This window comes from Ictidomys tridecemlineatus, chromosome 3 (genome assembly GCF_052094955.1).
Source record: "Ictidomys tridecemlineatus isolate mIctTri1 chromosome 3, mIctTri1.hap1, whole genome shotgun sequence".
NCBI classification, from domain to species: Eukaryota; Metazoa; Chordata; class Mammalia; order Rodentia; family Sciuridae; genus Ictidomys; species Ictidomys tridecemlineatus.
The window spans coordinates 25,291,020-25,315,195 of NC_135479.1; the positions used below are offsets into that span (position 1 = coordinate 25,291,020).

Below are 24,176 nucleotides of genomic sequence, written 5' to 3' on the forward strand. Positions count from 1 at the left end.
GCTTTTCTTTTCTTTTTTTTATGTTTATTTTTTTTTTAGTTTTTTAGGTGAACACAGTATCTTTATTTTATTTTTACATGGTGCTAAGAATCAAATCCCAGTGCCTCACGCATGCCAGGCAAGCACACTACCACTTGAGCCACATCCCAAGCCCCAGCTTTTCTTAAAATAACAAATTTGGCCTCAATCAGGAAGTGAAAAGTCACTGCACATTGTAGGTGGGACAGCCACTCTCAATTTATCACAGGTCATACTCCCCTTCACCCGCTACCCACTCCCTTCCCTACTGACTTAAACCTAACTGCTTCACTCCTGCATGTTCTCAGCAATGATTTTGTGGGTGTTGGGACTTAGAACCTTCAACATGAAAGCCATCAGAGGCCCTAGGTATGAACAGTCAACTCTATTTGAGTAAAACATGTTAGTTAACCCTTGAACTAACTGCTTGTTTATTTGTTTGTTTATTGTCCCTCTTCCCATCACCCTCAATGTGAATTGTAATCAAGGCTCCAGTCAGTGGCCTGCTTCATTGTACCTGCAATGCAGAGTGTGGTGCCTGTCATGTGATCCATCTGAATGCATAATGGTGAAATGTGTTGAATGAACAGTCACTAGAAGGACCAATTGGAAAAGGAATTCTAAGAGGAAATTTCAGGCACAAAGGCATGACAGTAAATAGCATACAGGGAAACTACAAATAGTTGCTGGTGAATGGGGGTGCCGGGAGTGTGAGGTGGGTGGGATAAGCAAGCTAGAAGTAGCAGGAGTTGATGATGCTGGGAAAAGAGACTCCAGTAGGATCCTGAAGGGCTTATTTTATGCTGCATTGAGAAGGTAACGGTGGAACCGTGTAAGTGAAGAGTGGAGTGACAGGATCAGATTCTTGATTCACAAAAATAGCTTTGGCAGGATGGCAGGGTGAGAAGTGAGCTCCAGAGGAAAGACAGGAGCAGCAAATAGAACCTTCGACTCTCACGTGTCCCCCCTTCCCCTTCCTGAAGCCCCTGGAACTCTCTTGGGAATCTATTTTTAGAGAATGGTGCCCCCTGCTGACCGAGTCTGAACCTGCACCTCCCCTGGTCCATGAGAGGAATTATAAAATTTCGGGCCCAGAACAAAAGCACCTGAAAGCCTTGCACACAGAACTTCAAGTTGTGATGTATGTGAAAGTGCCTTCCTAGGAAGAGAGGAGACCATGAGAACATTCGTGATAATGACTAATGCTACTGATAATGTTGCCAGATAAAATACAGAATGCCAGTTAAATTTGAATCTGGGGATATACTTAAACCAAAAAAGTATGTGTTGTTTATCTGAAATTCAAATTTAGCCAAGCATCCTGTATTTTTATTTGTTAAATCTGTTAGCCCTAGATAGTGTGTGGATGATGCCAGGTGAAAACTAGAAATGAAGCTGGATGGGTTGCTCTCCTCAGGTATTTCTGTATCCTCAACCCTAATCCTCCATGCAAGCAGAGATGCAGGTGATGGCTTTTCATATTTTACAATTCTATTTGGGAAATCACCTTTAATTAATGGAGTCCAGTGAGTATGGTGGAGCCTATGTACTAACCCCCTTGTTAATCTGAAGAGAACTGTATATTCCTTTTATTTAAAAAAAAAAAAAGTGAACCTACCAGCTTGACATATCTCCTCTCTTCTCTCACGTGTGCTTGTGTGTGTGTGTGTGTGTGTGTGTGTGTGTGTGCGCGCACGCGCACATCCATACACCCAATTTAATAAAATTTCAGGGAGTTCCCAGCCTTTACATAGGAGTAACACAGTCCCTCTAGGGCAGTTTGAGGTCCTGAATAGGAGCAAACAGCATCTGGTCCAAACTTAAGCTAAAACACGGTGCTCCTCTATTTGCTCTGGACCCCTGAACCCTGTGACAAAACCAGAAATAGCACTGTCCCTCCCCCTTGGTAAATGCCTTGAACCAATTCTTTTTTTTTTTACTGCTCCCAGAAATTACAGGGAGTCAGGCGTATTGGGACAGAAAACCCAACAGCCCTTGTGGGCTCGTGCCTCAGCTAAGGGGAAGGTACTATATGAATCACTCTTCAATTCAAGTCCTTCTCAGTTCCCATTCCCATCCTTCATGCCAATGGCAGGCCCAGCCCACTGGCTCCCAGTCTGAGGACTGCCTGTCAGAAACTGGCTTTCACCAGTAGATGGCTACCCTTTAGAATACAGTCTGGACCCTCGACTGAGTGATCAAAGCCACAGTCTGATCACTGTGAGCATGCTGGGGATATATATCTGGTAGGGCTGCCCAGGTCTCCTTGCAACCCTTCCTGGAAAGCCCTTGGAGCCTCTACAGCCTACTCTCCTCATGGCCCCACAGAGGGAAAGCAGCAGGAGCCAATGCCAGGGGATGTTTTTGGGTTCTCAGAATGTTCTAAGTCATGAAAAATCTCATCACAGTCTGCTTCTATCGTTCTCCACATTTATCTGATATTGTAGTTCCTTTGCATTGCGCCATGGAACATAGCTGCCAAACTCCAAGTTGTATCAGGCAAATAATCATAACAATATACCCTACAATATATTATCAGAGTAATATTTTCTGCATTTAACTTGCAATTTACAATAGCAATATAGTTTCCAATTATAATTACCTTGAAAGGCAGAAAGCCTTTCCTAATTTTTTTTTTTAGTTAAAATGTCCTTTTCTAACCTACAATGGTAATTAACATTTTAAAAATGTCCTTGAAAAAATAAAACGCCAGCATACCTGTATCAGACCACCAAATTATTTGGAATTTCAACTGGGAATTTCCAGAGAACCCAAACAGCTGGGATCTACTGGCTTAGATGAGGGTTAAAGAGCTCCCTGACCCCCAGTGGTGGGAAGTCAGACAGGAGGCTCACTTCTGATTCCCATCCTCCCATGGAGTCCTGCCACCTTCAGGTGATGCACTTGGGTGGGTTTCAGGATTCCTACTCCAAATATGGAGAGACCTGTTTCTGGCCTAACTTCTCCCCCAGGAGTGTTCTAAGGATAAAATGTCGCGTACTAAAGAGCTTTGGGAAAACAGGAGCTCTATAAATATATGAGATTACTGTTCCTAAAGACAGCTGGTAGGTTTTTGATGGGAAGGGTTGAATGATCCCACAGAGACCTGGGACAATTTCTCTGCCAGGGCATCTGGGGAAAATGACCAGCTCCACTCATAAATGTGCAAACTGTTCCCTGACAAGTGGAGCCAGACAGTGGAGGCTATAGGGCTTCTGAAGAGCTTTACTTTCCTTCCTTGGAGGACACAACTCACGGACATACCCAGGAACCTACTGCTAGTCACCTTATATTCTTTTAGGTTCTTCTATCTCTAAAAAATGCAGAAATTTGCTCAGTCCTCTTTACAAGGGTATTACAGAGCAGTGGAAAAACAAATCATTTATTCCTAAATACCCATTTCATTGATTATCCAGTTAATGTTAATTCCTGCCAATTGAAGTCCTTTATAAAACAATGTGATTTTTATTTCTTTTAATGTTTACTTCCAGAATAGCTTATCCTAGGATGGTACCCCAAATTACATTTGTGGGTCCCTCCCCTTGCTGTAGACTGAGGTATACAGGAAATGAAAAATCACTATACCATGAGCCTGTGCAAGAACAGCAAAGGAGGTGGACCGGATGCTTTGACCAAAATAGAAATAAGTACAACTTGCCCCAAACTGAAAACACAGGGCTTGGAGAAATTTGCATGCTGGTTCCCTCCCTTCTGCACATAGCTGAGAATTAACTGCAGATGAAAGTCCTTTGATCTTTAGAAACCTGAGGCATCAGGCCGCCCAGGGTTAGTGATCAACAACACTTCTGTTTGAACTTGTCTGGTATTTCACATTTATCAGCCCTAATGTTACAAGCGAACAGTGGTACCTATTTTAGTCAAATCTGGCACTCTCTGTCCCTGTGATGCTACAGGTAAGTATGTCACCCGGGATAAGCTGGCAGCTTACAAAACATTTTCAGATTATCTTCACGTTGAGTAATGAAAGCTATTGTCCTGCCATGTGTTCTCATTGGAACTGACCAGAGGGGTAAAAGGGGGAGCAGTCAGGCAGTTGAAAACCCTTTTCCTGCTTGGCAATGCTGCCAAGCTCCATCTGCTACTTTCATCTTCCTACACTTTCCAGTCAAGCCTCACCTTGCCTGGACACCTTCCTTCGTTGTTATCCCTGCATTTCTGAGAAGCAGTGATTCGGTTTTCCTATCTCCCAATTAGACTGTGAGCCCCCTAGAGGGTAAATACTAGTTCTACTTAACTGAACTCCCAGCATGCTCACAGTGGGTGGCATCCAGAAGGAAATAAATGTTGGATGAATGGACAAGAGATTGAGTGAACACATTAGAACAGGACCAGCCACCACTGGTAGAACAGGCTTACCCTGTGAGCCATCTCTCCAGGATGCTGAGCTGCTGTCACCCCGTCTTGCTCTTGGTGATTAGTATTAGGCATTTTTGAGACAGCTAGTTGGGAATGGCAGAGGGAAGAGGTGGAAGGGCCAAGTCTGATAGCTGGGAAGATGTCTCTTTTTTAAACAGCAGGCTTGGATAATGCTTGCTTGTTAGCCCTGACCCTGTAACCCGATCTAACCATCTAACAAATGTGCAGAAGACACTGGAAGAACTATCAGTCTAGCAGGCAAGAAGCCAAATGATGAAACCTTCTGGATGAAAAAACAGAGGGGAAAGGGTGGAGAAAGGAAGTTAGTTCAGCCAGATGTACTTAAAACTTCTCAAGGAGGAGTTAAAAATGGGGGAAGGAGCCACTGTGGAGGCAGGGCTGCAGTGACACCCTGGCCCCTAGGGAGCAAGATGAGTGCAAGTGAGGCAGGGCTTGAAAGTCAGGGGGAGGGGGGGTGCCAAAGCAGTGTTCAGGAAGGAGGCCGCGCGCTCCCATCTGGAGAGCCAAGGGGCTGGGGCTGTTGAACAGATGGAGGGAAAGTTGCAGCTGGTGGAAATGCACTTTCATGTGTAAAGTTTGGTCCTTGGAGGATTATGATTTCCAACTCTGAAGGCAGAAGTGGGCAGGTGGCTCTGCTCCATGCTCCGCCTTCTCCCCCCATTACCACCCAGAAAACTCTACAGCGGCTCTGTGCCAGGACTCAGCCACCATGCCTTCCGCCAGCATCCCTTTCAACAGGCAGAAGCTGGCATGGTGTCACCTTGGCACAGCCAGGATGGCAGAGGACTGCAATGCTTTCGCAGCTGAAGGGGGGCAGGGGAATAGGAGGGATTAATCCAGCCTCCCTGGAGGGGACCAGGTGGACTGAGAACAGACGGAGAGATGGAGGGAGGGAATAGGAAAAGTACATTCACAGACTTTCCAAAGCTGTTTGATACATGCATGGGGTCTCTCTGTCATGCTTTGGCTGAGAGAGGCAGTGGGGAAAAGAGAAAAACTAGCAAATTCTGGGAATCTGGGTTCATTTAACCCTAACCTTGAGGTACTTCATAAGGAGAGAACATACCTTCGGTTTTTCATGACATGCTTGCCCACCCAAACTTAAGAAGTGATGCCTACATCTGTAGTTGTAACAGACAGCTACCTGTCATAGCATATTTAGAGCTTCGCCCGTAGGAACAGAGACTACTGGCACAGCCATACAATCATACAATCTCTCAAGGTTCCACCTTATCATGCTCAGACTCTTGGGGAATCACTTGGCCAACCATGCCACCCACACCTAAGAGAGCAGCCAGGGGCAGAGTGGGATGCAAGCAGACCCCTGCCTCTTCCTTCTCTCTTTAATTGTACTAGACTATGCCCCAGTTGATCAAGAACAGAAACTGCCCACTCATCTTATGAAAATCCAAGAGCTTTTTTTAGAGTATGTGATTTTGCTTCCTTTGATTAAAAACAAAACAAAACAAAACAAAAAAAAAAAACAAAAAAATCTGGAACCCAGTTCCTTATCACTACTAAGTCCATTTTCCCAGGAGATGTCACTGTTGGAGAAATAACTTAAGTATTCTTGGAGTGGAGGTAGTCTCTCTCTTCCTAGTGGGTTGTCTTCTTTGTTCCCTTCCCAAACTTGGCATCAAGACCAAGACCTATGGAAAGGAGAAAATGGACTTAGCTTCATGGGGAGACACAAAACCTACCAATGATTTGGGGGAGTTAGTCTTGGTTCTCGAAATTTAAATAAACTGAATTTCAGAACACTGGTTCTACATAACTTTCTCAGAGACAACAGAATAGCACCAAACAAACAAACAAAATGACCAAGATACTGGTTAATGACAAATATATGTGTGTGCACGCATGCATGTTCACATGCATATTTGTGTGTGTGTGTGTGTGTGTACATATAGCAAGTCTGAAAGAAAGTTGAGTCAGAATGTCTAAGACAGTTTTCTCAGTTCATCTATGTCATCACAAGTTAGTAGGGAATAGCATAATTTTGTCTTGCTCAGGATCTGGGTAAATCAAGTCAGTGGAAGGAGACCACTGAAGAAAAGCACATTAAGAAGAATACATTAGAAATAATGCTTCCTTTTCTCTTTTGAGAAAGTTTTCTCTAAAACAGCTAAATTTTCAAATACATAACTATATTTTAGGGGAAAAAACATAAAGAGCTCTGTCATCGCCCCTCTGTGTAGCCAAGAGAGGTGTCTTCTTTGGGTGGAACTTACCCAGGAACACAAGTACAGTGCCTACCCATTGCATGGGGCTAATGGGGTTGGCAAAGAGGATCACAGAGGCCAAAATAGTGAAGAACTTCCGAGTTGTCGTGATGATTGAGCAGGTCAGGGGACCAAAATACACAACTGTCATGAAGATGAAGCTCTAGAGAATGAGAGAAAGGTGGCTCAGGTTGATTCTTGGGTATCTTACCATTAGGTCTAAAGTAACAGACATCAGGGCTAATCTTTTTTTTTTTTTTTTTAATTGGTTGTTCAAAACATTACAAAGCTCTTGACATATCATATTTCATACATTGGATTCAAGTGGGTTATGAACTCCCATTTTTACCCCAAATACAGATTGCAGAATCACATCAGTTACACATCCATATTTTTACATAATGCCATATTAGTAACTGTTGTATTCTGCTACCTTTCCTATCCTCTACTATCCCCCCTCCCATCAGGGCTAATCTTGACATTTCTTATCCCAGCCAGGCCAGTCTTTCCTAAGGAACCAGCCCTTCCACAAGGAAGCCAGGATATCCCCTCTCAAGAACTCACCTGACCCAAGGCACTGGTCAGGCCAAAAAGCAGGATATTATAGATGATGATTGGGTATCTTTCAGCAAAGCTCAAGAACTCCCAGAGCTCCCCAGTGAACAGGATTCCTAAGAAGAAACAGTAAAAGAAAAATGGCACATCTTATGTGGCACACACACCTATGCATGGTCTGCTCCAGTACTATGAAGGAGGATGAGTATGGAAAACTATATGGAGTGCCTTTATATTGCCTGTCACACATCTTTCTTATGTTTTTGTTTTGTTTTCTGATTAGAAAAACTAACTAAGGACTTGATTTGGTGAGAAAGGCTTGAAAGTTAAGGAGTTACTTCCACTCCAGTGACAGGAGGCAGCAAAGATCCTTGGGTGCTGTGGAGAGAGATAGTGACCCATATACCTCTCACTCAAGGAAGCTCCTTGCATTAGTCACTTCCAGCCACCTCTAGCCTCCTCCACTATCCTGATGTGCTACACAAAAAATACTTTCTACAGGTGCCCAAATTTGAAAAATTAGGAAACAATCATTTCAAAGCAAAATATAAGCCAGGGAAAGTGGCAGATGCCTATAATCCCAGGCTTTAGGGAGACTTGGGCAGGAGGATTGTATGTTTGGAGCCAGCCAGGGAAACTCAGTGAGACCCTGTTTCAAAATATAAAAAGGGCTGGGGATATAGTCCAGTGGTAGAGTACCCCTGGGGTTCAATCCCAGTACCAGGGGAGAAAAATGAACTCACATTTGAATTGCATTCAGTGTATACCTGTTTGTTTCCTATGAACACTATTCCAATATCTTGTTTGCCTCTAAGAGGGAAAGTTCCCAGGTACTTCCATGTGTTTTATTTATTTATTTATTTATTTATTTATTTATTTATTTATTTATTTTAAAGAGTGAGAGACAGGGAGAGAGAGAATTTTAATATTTATTTTTTAGTATTTGGCAGACACATCTTTGTCTGTATGTGGTGCTGAGGATCAAACCCGGGCCACACGCATGCCAGGCGAGCATGCTACTGCTTGAGCCACATCCCCAGCCCCACTTCCATGTGTTTTACAATGTGTGTCTTCCCGTGATATCTGTTGCAGAGAGAGACCCCTGTTGCATTTGTGACAGGTAGTAAGCAAATCCTGCTAGTGCAGGTCATTCCAGGAAGGTTTCTCAGGGTTTAGACAGAAGGGCATCTTGGAACCAAGCATTGGTCTGCACAAAGTAAGCAACTGGCAGCAGAGACAGGATCAACTGGACAAGTGCAGTCTGCCCTCTGGTGATACATGGAAAGAATAGCAGAACTGCTCCTTACCAGCTCCTAGCAGCAATGTCGACCAAAGGTTGATGTTCAACATCATGTGGTTGGAGCCTGTTTGGTAATGAGCCCGCATGTGGTCCTGGGAAACACCTGTCAGTCCATCCAGGGTCAGAGACAATAGCTGGGAAAAAAAGAGAGCAACCTGCAATGCAACCACCAAGTCCTCTCCCTAATTCAGGACACAGGATTCCTATCCTCAGGGCTCCTCAAAAAGCCACTACCCCAGGACAGAAACCTGATGTCATTTGGTCCTGGGTAGAAGGTGGGCAGAGATGATGTCCGTCCCCCAGGCACTGAATTGACAGGCTAACTGAGCTGTAGAATGGAACTATAATAAGTAGAGCTTTCATTAAAGCTGGAGAAATCTAATCCCATCAGGTTAGTTTCCTAGCTTGGAGTACAGTGCTCCAAATAATGGATTCTGTGGTCAGACTGCCTGGTTTGGAATCCTGACTCCACCATTTAAATAGCATGGACAACAAGCCTCAGTTTCACTATCTGTAAAATATTACCTGTGTTAGGAGATTGTTGTAAAAATCAATTAATATGAAAAAGATTTGGAATGGTCCCTAACACATAAGCAATAGCTCCCAGTGTATTATTTTTAACCCTGGCCTCCACACTGCTTAGAAGTTCACAGTAAGAGCTACATTATTCCTTTTTTCTCAAGTCTCCATGACCTCACATTATGATCTAGACACAAACCTCAGAGTTATCTGTTCCCCAGAAGCTGTAGTTAAATATTTCAGGCTTCCCATCATGGGTTCAGCAGAGCCCTGTAGCAGAGCCCAAAAATGGAGGGCAAGGAGTACCACAACCTTTCTCAAGATATGTAACTAGCCTTCTGTCTCCAAAGTTAACCAGGGCTGTCCTCTGGTTAACTTTGCCAGAAAAGTCTGCCCTCCCCAGGACTGCATACCAGGAGTAATTCTCCATAGCCGATTGTGTGTTCTTCCATCCCAACTACTTTCTTGGGTTTGTACATGAAAAGAGCCACTCCAGCCACAATTAGTAACACACACAGGTACTTGGCCAATGGGTACTTCTTCTTCAAGAGGGTCACCCCAAGAAGCATGACTACAGGGAAAAAAACAGAGTGGAAAATTCAGGTACTCACAGGCATCAATTACCCCGGTTACCCTCCTCCCAGGAGCCAAGAAAAGACTCAGGAAGAAAAGAATGTCCGAGAAAGAAGTCCTAAAGAAAGTGAGAGGAGGGGTGCCAAGCTGGCACCTAGATAAAGATGATTGAGCAACAAGCTTGAGTAGAGTATAAGGCGGGGAAAAGGTAGAGGACAAAGGTGAAAGTTACGGGAAGAAATGCAGCATGAGTGGGAAACAGTGGGGAAAGACGAGGGGTTGAGAAAAAGAAACTGATGAGCAAAATGGGACTTAGGATATTAGGATATGTAATAATAATGTAAACACATGGACACCAAAGTGACTGACCACGTGAAGCTGACTAAGCTAGTCTCCAGCTTGCACTGAGGTTTACCAGCCAATACACACCACAGGAAATGGCAAAGATGCCTAGATGGGCAGGGAGAAGGACTGAAGGAAACTCTTTGGAGAAAGCTATGATGAAATCCAGAGAGACACAGATCTCTCTGGCAGAGGAAAAGTGAGTTTATTCCAAGAAAAGTGAGGACAAAAGATGGAGACCATCTTCTTCTGCTTACCTGGGATTGGCTTGCAGGATTTACCAAGGACCTGAAATTAAATTCAGCAAATAATTTCTGAACATTTGTGACATGCCAGGAACCATATTACATGTCACATTAAGTAAGCAAAAGGCCTACATGGGGCACATTAGCCTCAGAAAGCAGCCCTGTCATGGCCCAACCCACCACTATACCCTAGCTCCAGGTTTTATACTCTGAATTTCTCAAATACTATTTCCCAGGGCTGTTTCTTTTTATTTAAGTCACAGACATGACAGAAGCCCCCTCAGTCCTTTTCAAACAATTCTGAGCCAACACTCATCCCACCCTGAAGTTTCACCTGAGTTGGGTAGTTGACAAACTGTAGTGCTGAGTTGCTGGAGACCATAGCACCCAAATAGGACAAAGAACAGGCAGCATAGAGCCAGCTCCGAGTACGATCCACCCTGGCAGTGTCAAAAAACTGGATCACTGGGAGAAGAAGAAGAAAAAAAAAACATACAAGAGAAACCTGGTGGGGCTAGGATGGACCACTAAGCAAAAGTTGAAGCTGCATGAAAGGAATTTGCCAAACTAATTCTATCTTCTTAGACTGAGGAATTGCTGAAAATCATTCCAACTCCCCAATTCCACCTAAGCTAACACAAGATGACATGTTGGGTGGAGATGGAGGTCTCATTCCATTCAAGAGAGGACTTAACCCTGCTGCTAGTCTCCTGGAAACAAACAAAGTTCAAAACATGTTTGAAGATGAAACACAAAGGAAAGTCAAAGGGCCAAAGGAAAAAAAGTTTTAAGTATTCTCAATAGGGATTTAGAACACAAAAGATCCACTTTCTGCATATTTCTAACTCAATAGTTGGGCTAATGTAAGGAAATAATATTTAATCTCATTTCAAAATTATTAGTTTTACAGACTGCAGAGAGGTTGTGTGATTACTAAAGTGGGTGGAGTTTGAAAAAGTAAAACTTTAAGGTGAATGTCCAGGGTGGCAGGAGGTGGGGGACACTCAACAATTTACTATTTAGGTACTCACAGATCTTGGCAAACACAGCATTGATCACACACTGGATGAAGACCAGGGTTAAGGCAAAGGTGAACGTCTCCTGTTTGGCTCCCTCCCCATATTTTCCTCTTGTTCTAAAAATAAAATGCATGAGAAAAAAAGGGGGGAAACTAGTATATTTCACTCAATTTCATCTAGTGTGCCCAGAGCCACTGAAGGCTTTGGAGTTACCTTTCCTCTTTGGATGTAGGGAGAGAGTGTCTGTAAGGATCACTGGGCTCATTTACAAAAGGGACATAGGCATCTCAGCCTGTGTATCCCACAGTCGAAGGAAATAATATCCATAAAGGACAGAGACAAAGGACACAAGTAAAATGTGACAGTGAAACGAAGTACCCCAGGCAGAAGTATTTGCACTAGACAGCAAAGCCGAGAGCAAAAGAACAGGCTGGGTGCAAGCATCTGGGAGTTTCAAAGAGCAGCTGGTTCAGGTCAAGGAAACCTGCTCTGGGGTAGAAGTTCCAGGTTTTTGTTATTGCTGTTGTTATTTTATTTTGAGACAAGGTCTCGCTAAGTTGCTGAGACTGGCTTTGAACTTGGGATTTTCCAGCCTTAGCCTCCCCAGCCGCTGGGCTTACAGGAGTGCACCACCACGCCCAGCAGTTCAAAGGTTCTTGAAACCAGCAAAAGCAAAAACACTAAAGGAAGAAAATTAACCAGGTACCGAAAATCCAGAGGCCAACTCTGGTGTTTTGGAATTAGCGGGTGGCTCAACTGCGGATACAAATGTAGCGGAATACTAGGAGGGCCAGAGCCAGGCGAAAGAACAAGAGGAAAACCCAGGGCCAGAAAATAAAATTCTTATGAACTGGGACGCAGGCTGGGCAGAGGGGACTGGATGAGGGGGAATGTCTGCGTTCCCTCCCCGGGGGTCCGCTCACATCTTTTCCTGCAGGATCCCATAGTAGAAATAGCAGACAAAGACACCAAGGAAGCAGAGCGGCAGGCGCAGCCGGTCGGGCACCAGAGATTTGCTAGCGGCCATGAGACGCCCGGACGAGCCGACCACAGACCCGCTCACAGCCGGTAACGGCACCGGCGGCGGAGGCGACAACTCCAGGCGGACATCGCCGACCGGCGGCAGGGGCCTCATAGGAGCTGCATGCGACCGCCTCTCACTAGGCCCCAGAAGTCACCTCCAGAATTGCCAGCTCAGGGCCGCCGAGAGGGAAATTCCTTAGAACCCAGCAATTGCCTTCTAGGAAAGAATAGCGACGCTGAGACCTTGGCTCCATTCCTAGTGGTCAGGAGAATAGGAATTCGCAAGGTTAACGCCTCGCTAAAGAGATTCTTTTGACCAGGCAATTCCGAAGACAACTGCAACCCGGAGCTCACCGGAGTGGCTTGGGAGATACCCGGGCGTGTAATGATGACGTATAAGGATGTGGAGGTCACCAATTGGCTGCACTGCGTGAAGATAGACAGGTGGGCGGGGAAGGAGGAGGGGCGCCGGCGGAGCCGATCAAATAGTCTTTCTACGGGTCGGCAGCCCGGCTTCTGCTGGGTCCTAACACCAAGAAGCAGGTGGAGTCTTGGCGCCCTCTAGCTGCTACGTAGCGTCAGCAACTCGAGCGGGCTCCTCCGGAGCGTTCAAGGCCTGGCTTAGAGGAGCAGGGCTCTTTACAAAGCGGTGGGTCAGGGCTCTTGTCACTTTAGATCCGGGCATCCTACACTTGTAGCCTAAATTCTGAGCCACGTTCAGAAAACTATAGAGATAATTAGTAATAGCCGCGTTGTCGCCCCTTGACTGTTCTGAGGATCAAATGAGCTGAGGTTTATGAAAGTGTTTTATAAACTGTAAATTGTGATGTGGAAATTTAAGATATTATTGGTCATTACTGTTTCTCAACTCCGATCTTATTTCATCACATCCTGGAGGTGGAAATGCAAGCTTATTGAAGTGAATTTTCTTAAAGGCCTTCCAGCTCACCAACAATGGAGCAAATATTTTGGCTGCCCCCCAGCTTCTTTCCCACCATTATTAAGCCCTCTTGGGATCCCGCCCCCCCGCCCCCCTCCCCCGCATCCAAGGGTTAGATCTCCACCCGCTGAACAGAATTGCCAGGGTAAGACTGACACTAGGTCTTTCCACTGCCACCCCCAACCCTCCACTTAATAACTGGCCCAATTCTCAGGTGGCCCCTTGGACTCTGAGCTTCTCTCTAGCAGCTTATTCCTTTGGCACCACCTCAGGCAAAGGAAGGAAACGCTGGGCAGCACCACACCCATCGCCTGGGGCCTGACTCACTAAGGCTTTGGGGGCAAGCCAGATATCTTTCATGGAGCGGGAGGAGTAGTAGATAGAATACAGGCTCTGTCCCCAGCTCTTTTTATGGGTGGGAGACAGCTCTCTTGCTTCTTAGCTTACTCCACTGAATCAGGTGGCACTTCCTGGGAACCAAACAGGAGCTGGGACCAGACCTGAGTTCTAGTTCCAGCTCTGCTTCTTTGCCAGCTGGGACCTCAAACAATTCACCTGACCTCTGAGTCAAGTTTCCTAATGTAAAATTAATGGGAATATAATAACAAGCAGGAGAGCACTGTCATTAGAAGCATGGACAATGTATTCAAATGATCAGGTTTCCAATCCTAGCTCCCCCACTATGTGTCTTTTGGGAAAAGTTATTCAATCTTTTTGACCTTCCCACATCAGTACAATGGGACTTATGACATTTCTCTCTTTGGGTGGTTGTCATATTTTGATGGCATTTCACCTAACACGGTATGAAGCACCTAACACGGTATCTGCTGCTTTACCAAGCCCATGAATGGTAGTTACAATGGCCTGAGATAGGTAGAGTTATTTATATCATTATTGTGACTCTTCTTCCGGTTGTCAACTTTTCATCTATGCAGTGGGGATGTCCTTTGTGAGAATGCTTTGTGAATTCCAAAGCACTGTCAGAATGTTTGGTGATTATTCAAATTTTCACCAAAAGCCTCAGAACTCTAACAGGTGCAGCACTGGACCGAGAGACTGCAAAAGGGCAAGGACGGTTTCTTTGTATTCTCTAAGGTTGCACACTGTGCTGGGGGGGTACTCACTGAGAATACCCAATGGGAGCAAAGCCTTCTTTACTGTGCCATGCGAGTCCACCTGAGTAGTCTTCCCTGGTCTTGTCCCCCTTGCCAGTGCAAGGGCATACTGTCTTTCCTTGGTCACCTTCTTTCCTCTATGAAATCCATTCTGCTTAGACTCATAGAGAAACAGGTAATTTCCCTAATGATTCCTGCACCCCACCTCCAGGACACACCATTCTGGAAAGATTTTTCTTGGACCTGTTTTTTTTGTTGTTGTTGTTGTTATTCTTGGTAAGAGTTCATACAGCACCCAAGCCCACTAGTTATGTATTAAGTAAGGGCTCCTTGCAAGTGATGAATATGGTACCCTGTATCTCGGCCCCACTCCTCCTACCCCAGGTATTTAAACAGAACTTCAAGCTGCCCGGAATACTTATTGATTTATTTGGTCTATTAACACCAAGATCTGAAAAAAAAAAATCTCTAAACACAAGATAAGAAAACTTGGAACATTAACATTCTTCTTCAATTTTGTGTAAGCTCTGCAGTACGGAAAATATACAAACTTCAAACAGCTGCAAAAATAGTGTCTTTGGGAGAAAATAGAGTTTCTACATTGATACAAGAAAAATAGGCATTTTTCTAATCCAGCCCAGCCCTGGGGCAGGTGGAGGGTGTAGAGTCACCACTTGCCACCTGGAGCAATGCCAGCCCTCCCTCTCCCCCGCCACCCACCTGGGGCTGGGCTGCTGCTTAAGACAATCTTTAGTCAGGGTGAAAGTGAGATGAAAATGCCACTTGGGAAACACTTGGTTCCTCCCTCTGCCAGCAGCTGAATTGGTCAAGTGTTGTGGCCCTCTAGGGCCGCTTTGGTCAGCTCCTCCAAAAAGAGGGAGGCACGGAGCTGGGGTGTCTGGCTTCTGGACTTCTCTTCCGTGTTTCTGGAGGTGGAGAGGGAAGGGAGTCTGGCCTTCCCCTCTCCTTCAATCACAGCCAGCTTACTCCACCACAACAGGAGCCTCCTATAAGTCATTTGGACTTGCATCCTGGGGTGGGAGACTCAAGACCTTCTTGGGTGAGTTTCCACTGAGTGAGGGAAGCAGCAGGTACACAGGTGTGAGTTGTCAGCTGCCCAGCTGCTAAAGGAGAAGGCAAGTCCCCTCACATTTGGAGGGGCTGGTGTCCATCAGAAAGAGGACCTGGGGCTTTGACACAATAAGTGAAAGTGCTCAAAGGCCGAGAGGGAAGGGCTCCTCCATCCCCATGCTTGGGGAGCTAGAGAGGGGCCTGCCACCAAGGCACTGGTCTCCATAGTAAAGTTGAGGGGGGTCCCCTCAAACCACCAGGGAGCTCTGGAAAAGCACAGACTCTTCTGATGGTGGGGTGCGCTGCCATGGCTCGAATGGCAGTGGGGAGGCCTTGGAGGCCTCTGGATCCTTCCGAGACGGTGCCCTGGGGCTGGCAGGGGGAAGGGGAGACCCCGGGCTTGAGGGGCAGTTACGGAAGATGAAGCCCATGCCAGGGAAGAGTGGCTTCATCAAGCTGACAGGGCAGAAGGCTGAGCCGGTTGGGTTGAAATGGACTTTGTTCTTGTCAGGACAGGAAGTCAGGAAGGCCAGGTCAGGACCTGGGGACCTGGAGGATGGAGAGAGACAAACACATACAAACACACAGAAAAGTGGCCAGTGAGAGAGGGTGAGAGATGTTGCCAGCAGCCAGAGAACTGGGTCTCTGCTCAAACAGGATGGTAGCTTTTTTATTTTTATTTTTTTTAATATTTATTTTTTAGTTTTAGGTAGACACAATATCTTTATTTTATTTTTATGTGGTGCTGACGATCAAACCCAGTGCCTGGCATGTGCGACCACTTGAGCCACATCCCCAGCCCCAGCTTTTTTATTTTAAATGGCACTGGGGATTGAACCCAAGGGTGCTTTACCACAAGGCTACATTCCCAACCCTTTTTAATTTTGAGAGGCTCTAAATTGCCCAGACTGGCCTTGAACTTGTGATCCTCTTGCCTCAGTCTCCCAAGTTGCAGGGATGTCACTGCACCCAGCTCAAACAGGAGTAACTTGATCGATCAAAAAATGAAAGCCTACAGTCTTTAGGCTCCTCAGCTCTCTATTTTTTAAAAATATGGCTAAATAGATGAAACACAATTTAGCTAGAAATAGGAGGAACAGTTCCCAGTAATGTGATTCTAGGAGACCAAGGGATCTTTTCATTGGAAAATTTTCTCCAGGGAGTAGTGTTTGAGGGGCAGACCACATGCCTGAAGGCAGAGATCTAGGCACAGTGACATTCTAAGACTTTATAGCCTAAAGCAGGGTTCTTGGCCTTAGTGCTACTGACATTTTAGCTGCATAATTTTTTGCAGAGGCGAGAGTAGGAAAACACTGACCTGAGATCGCAGGATGTTTAACAGCATTCCTGGCCTCTGCCCAGGAAAGTAACAATACCCACAGTACTATGTTCTTCCCCCTTCATACACACTTGTGACAACTAAAAATGTCTCTTAACATTGTCAAATATCTACCTCAGGGCAAATATGTCTCCTGAAGATTCTAATTCTTGAGCAGGTTTGGAAGGTAGGATTATCAAAAAGTTTCACTGGGAGGAAAGGATAGCAACAACTACGAGAAAGGCTATTAGACTTTCTCAGAAGGTCTGGATTCTGACTCCACATGTCTCACCTTTAAAGTGGGAAGAATCATCCCTTCCCTTCTGACCACTGGAAGAAATGGAAGGATGAAAAGAGGTGAGTTCAGTGAGCTCCTGAGTAAGGAATCCTTATGATAAAAAGTGTCTGGAGTGAAGCAGCCCTGAGAAGCTGCTGGCTGTGAGGCTTCCAGTGAGAAGACAAAGGTGTGGAAAGATGATAGAGCTCTAGCATCTAGAGAACTAGTGGTTCCCTTTTCCGGTACTTTTTATTGAAGGAAAATATACATGGAAAAACCCACTTAGGGGGCTGGGGATCTAGCTCAGTTGGTAGAGTACTTGCCTCCCATGCATAAGGCCCTCAGTTCAATCCCCAGCACAGCAAAAAAAAAAAAAAAAAAGAAAGTAAGAAAGAAAGAAAAAAGAAAAACACACTTAGAGTAAAAATTGATACATTATTTTCCATTTTAATCCTAGAATCCTAATAATTCCAAGGCCTGAGAAGAAGAGTGAGGTGGGAGAAGAAGAGCAGAGTTCTGGCACAAAGTGGGAAGAGGTGGCAGGTGTGATAGGCCACTGTGCCAGGGGAAGGCCTGTGGGCCCAGAGACTTCAGTGGCAAGGTGTTCCCACCAGAGAAGGCTTTAAAAGAACCCCTCTTTATGGAGGAGTGGGAATGGGCAGAAGAGGGAATGTTTTTGGTGTGTGACTAGAGGAGTCCAAGCAACAAAGAACATGAGTGCAACCAGCATGACCCTGAGCAGCCAGATACCCTCCCTGAGAAATCTAAGCGATCTCAGAGGAGACAGCAGCTAAGAAGAGGAAAATGTCGCCAAAAAAACACTGTACACGAGAACTCCCCAAAGGAAAGATGGTGAAATGAAGAGACCTCATGAGCTACAGAATTTCAGACCCAGGATGTCTTAGAAAACAACAAATCAGTCACACTCTCTTACAGGGGTAATGCAGAGGCAGAAAGCTAGATGAGATGACTTGAAGACTACTTCCAGCATTATAAGTCTGTGAAAGAATCAGGACATGCAATAGCCTAATTTCTACCAGGATTTCCAGGATGTGACTATTAACCTATAACATGGAGTGAGGGAGGACACAAGAGCCTGAGATCTGCTTAAGCTGTAAGTGCTGGCCTTTTGCTTCCACAACACCTTGTTCTTAAAGGACACCAGGCAACAGCAATAGCAGGAACAATCTCCTACCCTCATGGGTTGTCTTCTCTATTGTTTGAGATACAAATGGTGCCCTCAATGCCCAGAACCCAGTCCTAGCTAAAGCTTCACTCACACACCATGACTGAACTCCCTGACTGCCACTGAAACCACGACTTCCAATGTGAATCTGCCCTGATGGATATGAAGCTGCAGGAGAAACCAGAGGCCCTCTATGGGGCCTGCTAAGGGGTTCTGTGTGTACCTTTGGAAAGTGACCTCTTAATCTTCTGCTAACAGGAGGAACTGTAAAGAAGTCACAAAAGAATGGCCTCTGAACTATCCAGTCTGGTTTGGGAATATTCCACAGTCCTTACTTGCAAGGTCTGGAACTTTCTGTCTGCAAGTTCATGATACTTGATCCATTACAGCCACAGGGTAAAGAACTATTAGTATGTTCTCTCTCTCCCTCTCTCTGATCATGGTTTAGCAAATTCTCACACTTTCCCTAGGGATAAAAAAATAAAAATGGAAGAAACAAAGGGCTGAAGTTTCTGATATCTTTCCTTTTCAGCTCCTGCTGTGCTTATGGCTGGCAGGTGGGCAGAGAACAGGTTTCTATGGAGATAATGATAAGCAAAGATTTAAGTGCTCAGAGTAGGTAATGTCAACAAGTTTGATCATGAGAAAACTGCAATACTGAAAATCTGATGTTGCCAACACCTCTAGACAAGACAGAGTGCAAGAGTGAAAAGAGCCTGGCAGGTGGGATAACACAGGGCTTGACCTCCATCTTTGTCCCTCCCTCCCACACCCTGTCCACTTGATGTACTCACGTGGCCTCTTCAAACACGCGCACTCTCTCACAGCCTTCTGGGGGCTCCCGTTTGAAGACATAGCTGTGATTGGGCCGAGGGGAGGCGGCAAAGGCAAGGACTGGAGATGGGCTGCCATCTTCAAGGAAGGCTGGGTGACCTGGAGAATAGGCTGCAAACAAAGTAAGGCTGAGTCCCAGAAGGCCTCTGCATTCCTCAGCTCAGACCTTGGGTGTAAAGGGGTGAGGCTGGGAGGTATGTGATAAAGTAGGTGGTAGTGGTTATGCTAACCAGGCTGCTCTGTTTCATATTCACCTTAAAAAGCCTTTGAGGTAGCTTAAAACATATATAACATATGACAGAATACAAGAACAGTGGAGTTGATGGGAAAAGAATGTCTTATAATACTGCACTCTTGGGAGGTAGAAGAAGTCTGGACCTCTAGACCTCAGACTTAAAGGAATCCTATATGGCATCCCTCTTTGCCTTCTCCTGAGACTGTGATGCCCCTGACTGTCCCTACCTGCCAGCATGTCAGGACTTCTTGCTGCAGTCTGGAACATACATCCCTCCTTGCAGGGAGCACTCTTGTACTAACTTTGAGGAACCAACTTTACACAGGATAAAATTTTATCAGAGGATAAAATTCTTCTTATTTTCTACCTAGAGACTGTACTTTGCCTAGGTTACAAATATTCACTTTATCTGCATTTACCTCATTTATTCCTTGTTACTCCTGGCTCTATTTACCTATGTATATTGTTAGATCATTCTGTCCCTGAGAAATCCAGCCTACATCATGTGCCCTTGACCAGCCTGCCTCATGAAGTGGCTGGGAGAATCAAATCAGGGGATGCAGGCACAGTGCTCTATAACATATGGATCATTAGTAGGAGGCAGGAATCCTATCTCTTCTTCCCCATGAGAAGTCAGGGCACAGGAGAAAGTCAGGCTTTGGAATCAGAAAGTTCACATATCAGTCTGGTCAAACTGGGCCCTGGACCACATTCTCTTATTTTTTGTCATTTCCAGTCACCCTGAAGGCTTATGCTGGTAACAAGTAGTGTGGACACCAGAACGGAGATGTGCTGGCCTCCTACTATAGCACTCTAACCCTCAGTCAAAAGTAGGGACAGGAAGGATTGCTCTTCTGGACTCCACTGAAGATTCAGTAAAGTATAGGTATAGAATTTATAAATTACAAATCAGAATGTCATGAAAAGGACATTATTGTTGGTATGGTGTACAGAATGAAAGACTAACGTTTGGCTCACAAATCGTGCTGGGCCTAAAACTGCTGGGTGGGAAAAGGGAGAGATACCCTTCTCGCAGTCCAATGTCAGTCCTGCTGCCTGGGCTCCGTGGCTTACCTTTGTCACTGGGGACAGATGCCAGCTCAATGGCACCCCGGTGCTCCTCATGGCTGGCCCTGCCAGAAGGCTGGGGGGATGCCAGGGGCACGGAAGGAGAGCTGGCAAGGTTGCCTGGCTCCAGCAGTAGGAGGGAGTGATCACAGCTGCCATTCTGGGGAGGAGCAGGAGCACGGTGTCCATCAGGGACTTCAAGGATCTGACAGAGAAAGAAGGCGAGACTCTCAATGTAGGGTCTTCTCAGGCCTACAGCACTGCAATGACCCCAAGGGTACTCCCCGCATCCTTCCTTTCAGCCTCTATTCAGAACACGCACACAATTGAACACCATGGGCTCGAGATCTTGATTTCCCTGACCTCAACTCCATTTCCCCTCAGTCTAAAGAAACCCCATTTCTCCTCCCATGGCACTTTGTTCTTTTCCCTCCTAGCACTGGCAGTCCAGTGTATCATCACATATTCATTTGTGCAGTGGATCAATGTGTCCCCCCACTAGTGTATAAGCCTTATGAGGGTAAGGACCTTCATGGGCAGGGCTCCGGGAACACAATGGTGAGTGCTACATGCAGGGGGACACATATAGCACTGACATTTAGTGGTCTATGAGTGTGTCATTCACCCTCAGCAGTTCCTCTTCACCCTGCTCCTTCACAAGAGACAGGGCACCAAGATGTGCTGTAAGCCATCGCAGGGTGAGTATGCAGACGATTATCATGTATAAATACCTATTTGCTCCCTCCTTATTAAACATCAACAGTACTTGTACCCACAGCTCACTAAATTGTACACATGTGTTTTGGTGTATATGCAATCCTGCATATATCCAAATTAAAAATAAACCAGGAGGTAAATCATAAACCGAGGAGTGTGCCCATTAGAATTATATTAATACTGTCCAACTGGCATTCCCCAATTGTACTGTGTCAGTATAAAAATGTGCCTGAGACTGCAGAAAAGGTAGCACAGAATTCTGCCTGGGAGTGGAGCAGGGAGAAAGCTGCACAGGGGCAACTGGGCACGAGGATGGATGCGTGTTACCAGGTTAAGCTGGAAGGAGGAAAGTGGCGACAGGGCAGTGGCATGAACTGAGGTACAAGTGGGTAAAGTTGCCAAAGATTCAAGGAATAGTGAGCTGGCAATGTGGCTGAAGAATGATGCCCTGCCTGCTGCTTCCTGCTGGGGACCCTCTCCTCTACCAATCCTTGCTCCTTTCCTCTATTCACCTTCACAAAGCCTTCCCCAGGTACAGCCACCCCCTCTGCCACCTTGTGTTTAAGTCCACTTGAGACTAATGAGCTCCCGGTGTTGCTCTGGCAGGCAGGTGTTTGTCCATTCTTGTTTACACAGCTAGAGCCTGAGAGGCCTAGACGGGGCACGCCCATCTCCCCTGACACCACCTGTCCACCTGTTGGTGCATATAAGGAGCAGCTGCCACTTACTCTCAGCAGTTCCTCTTCGCCCTGCTCCTTCACAAACACCTCCTCCAGCTCTTGGTTGAGCCCTTCCAGGCTCCTGTGCAGGCAGGGGCTGAGTCGCAGGACAGGAGACCCTGAGGGGAAGCTGGGAGGCGACGCCTTAGGCGGTGACAAATGAAACAATTAGGTGGAGCTCCACCGAGACCTATCCATCTATCAGTTCTGACCAGAGGGTAATGGTGTCCACACAGCAGGACCCAATGAATAAAGGACAATTTGGTGTCAGTTACAGATTGTTATTGGCCCATTTGGTGATGTTTGCTCTGGGAGTTGGGACTTTGAGGTCTAGAGTGTGATTTTAGAGTCATTGCTTCAACTGCTCAGGGATGGGGTAGAGAACAGCAAGAAGCCTTTCCAGTGTCACTCAGATAAATCCAAGTTTGGACTAAAACTTCACCTGTCCCCCATGTGGGCACAAAGCATGCAATGTGGTGGGCCGTAAGATCCAAGAGAACTCTGCCCACCAGGAGAGTCCACTCTGGAGGGAAACAGAGGGGACTGTGTCTGGGGAGGAAACACATACCCTCAGTGCTCCCCGCACAGCATGGTCCCCTTGGAGCGGGGAGCTCCGCTCTTTTTCCTTCCCACTGCGGCTCAGCTTTGTCCTCTGCAGTTGTTGCTTCAACTTGGTAATCTAGAGGCCAGAAAGAAGAAGAGCAGAAGTGAGTGAAGCCAAACAAAAATGTACTGGGTCCCTCCTCCCAGGTATGTCCTCTGTCACAGGCCCAAAGACACATAAAAGGGACATGGAATTTAATCTTCCATCTCAAAATAGCTCAGCAGTGATTAAAACCTGAGAAGATCAGTTCCTCCAACAAGGTGGATGTCTCATGAACCAGACTCTAGCATTCTTAAAACAGTACTATGTATTTCATAAACAGATCAGTCTTTAACAATTTGAAAATATGCAACACTGGAACTTTTTGTCTCTTATAGATTGCAAAAGCATGGCATACTACTCCACTAATAGCAGAAAACTGTTTTGAATGTCAATGGCCATACATTTTCAATAACACCAGCAGTCCTGAGATGGGAAGGATGGAAAGATTTCCCCCCATTTAAAACTATACCATGCAAAGATAGGTTCTCTAGAAGTCATACCACATTTCATCTTGACTCCATGCCCTGTCACAATTACAGAGTATCATCAACAAGTTTGGATATTATTCTTGTCACATTTGTAATGCTGGACCTTCTTGCCCCCAGCTGGCAAATGCTCACGGGATACAGAGTTGTAGAAATGTGAGCCTAAAGGGAATTCAGAGAGATCTGCTGTCCACAGCCAGCAAACTTGTGAAGAAAAGTGGATTTGCCATTGTGGATCACTCATAACATGACTCCCCACTTCATGTGAGTAACTTGCGTAACTCTGATCGTTAAAGACTTTTAAGTATTTTTTAATTTAGCCTTAAACTTAGCCTTAAACTCTCTTAGTTGGGGCTGGGGATGTGGCTCAAGCGGTATCGAGCTCGCCTGGCATGCGTGCGGCCCGGGTTCGATCCTCAGCACCACATACCAACAAAGATGTTGTGTCTGCCAAGAACTAAAAAATAAATATTAAAAATTCTCTCTCTCTCTCTCTCCTCTCTCACTCTCTCTTTAAAAAAAAATAATAAATAATAAAAAAATAAATAAACTCTCTTAGCTTTAAACTTCCAGGACATTCACGTCATACTTTCTCATTGTTCTCAGCAATGAGGAGGACAGGAGCAACTTTCTTTGTTAAGGGGTCGAGAGTGAGTCCTGGCAAATTGATCCTCATGACATGTCGAGGAGCTGGATTGAGAGCTCTGAATTCCAGCCTATGACTCTAGACTCAACTTTGGTGTCCTGAGCCCTCCTGAAACAGAGGGAAGGCCAGAACAAAGCATTTAGGAACACAAAATGAGTGAATAGTTAAGTGGTAATTGAGGTTGGGAGTTCCTAATTCCCTGGAACTTGTTCCCTATCTTCCTTCAGTTTCTGAACCACTTATGTGGCTCCAACCTCAAATGTAAAGTGAGAACAACAGCATCTACGGCCCTGTGCCTGGCTGCCAAAAGACACTAGCAGCCCCTGGCCTGATCTTTCCCTAGCAGGAGGATCTGGGCTGCTGAGAGTAGGCACTGAGGGCCATCTCCTCAAGAAAATGCTGGGTGGAGGCAGGTGACACTGGAGGTAAAGTGTGGCTGCCCTTTGGAGCAGAGGTAGCTGGCTCATTCAGAGAGTCCAAGAGGGCAATTACCTCTTTTCGGTGGTCTGTGCTGCCCCAGGACGCTGAGCGCTTATGTGTGCAGGAGCTGGCCCGCTCACCTTCTGGCTCTTGCCAGGACAGGGGTGTCTGTAGGGGAGAAACACAATGAGACTGAGCAGTTTCAAAGGCAGGCCCAGGAAGCAGAGAGTTTCCTGGGTAGGGGTGGTGGCTTGTGACGCCTTCTGTATCTGCTCATCAACCTCC

General features: G+C 45.8%; 2 protein-coding genes across 7 annotated transcripts in view; both read right to left on the bottom strand.

The window, feature by feature from the left end:
- Nucleotides 1-3,460: 3,460 nt before the first annotated feature.
- On the bottom strand, nt 3,461-12,349 carry Slc35b1 (solute carrier family 35 member B1). 4 transcript variants are annotated; one of them, XM_005321690.5, is made up of 9 exons: nt 12,115-12,349; nt 11,204-11,307; nt 10,507-10,637; nt 10,185-10,215; nt 9,426-9,583; nt 8,501-8,627; nt 7,203-7,309; nt 6,648-6,801; nt 3,461-6,065 (listed from the first exon to the last, which is right to left on the bottom strand). In XM_005321690.5, the coding sequence occupies exons 1-9, from the start codon at nt 12,324-12,326 to the stop codon at nt 6,013-6,015; spliced, it is 1,077 nt and encodes a 358-aa protein (XP_005321747.1). In that variant the 5' UTR covers nt 12,327-12,349; the 3' UTR covers nt 3,461-6,012. The 4 variants fall into 4 exon arrangements, with proteins under 4 accessions (XP_005321747.1, XP_040124843.1, XP_077898326.1 ...); XM_040268909.2 differs by having other exon boundaries at nt 10,507-10,612; nt 12,115-12,133; XM_078042200.1 differs by lacking the exon at nt 12,115-12,349 and having other exon boundaries at nt 10,507-10,612; nt 11,204-11,301.
- Nucleotides 12,350-14,675: 2,326 nt separating this feature from the next.
- Nucleotides 14,676-24,176, bottom strand: part of Fam117a (family with sequence similarity 117 member A) — a 63,509-nt gene continuing 54,008 nt past the window's right edge. For 2 of the 3 annotated variants that reach the window (XM_040268907.2, XM_005321689.3), the window contains exons 3-8: nt 23,964-24,059; nt 22,263-22,373; nt 21,704-21,838; nt 20,265-20,463; nt 18,916-19,066; nt 14,676-15,889 (exon numbers count right to left, since the gene is read on the bottom strand). In XM_040268907.2, coding sequence (XP_040124841.1) covers nt 15,589-15,889; nt 18,916-19,066; nt 20,265-20,463; nt 21,704-21,838; nt 22,263-22,373; nt 23,964-24,059 — 993 coding nt within the window. In that variant the 3' untranslated portion in view covers nt 14,676-15,588. The remainder of the gene's footprint in view (nt 15,890-18,915; nt 19,067-20,264; nt 20,464-21,703; nt 21,839-22,262; nt 22,374-23,963; nt 24,060-24,176) is intronic. The other variant, XM_040268906.2, reaches the window with a different exon arrangement.

Coding starts and splice junctions, on each gene's coding strand:
- Slc35b1 (XM_005321690.5), bottom strand. CDS start 12,326: ATGAGGCCCCTGCCGCCGGTCGGCGATGTCCGCCTGGAGTTGTCGCCT. Junction 9,584..10,184: donor ATCCTGCAAGCCAATCCCAG/GTAAGCAGAAGA, acceptor TTTTCCCTGTAG/TCATGCTTCTTGGGGTGACC. Junction 8,628..9,425: donor GCTATGGAGAATTACTCCTG/GTATGCAGTCCT, acceptor TTTTTTTCCCAG/CTATTGTCTCTGACCCTGGA.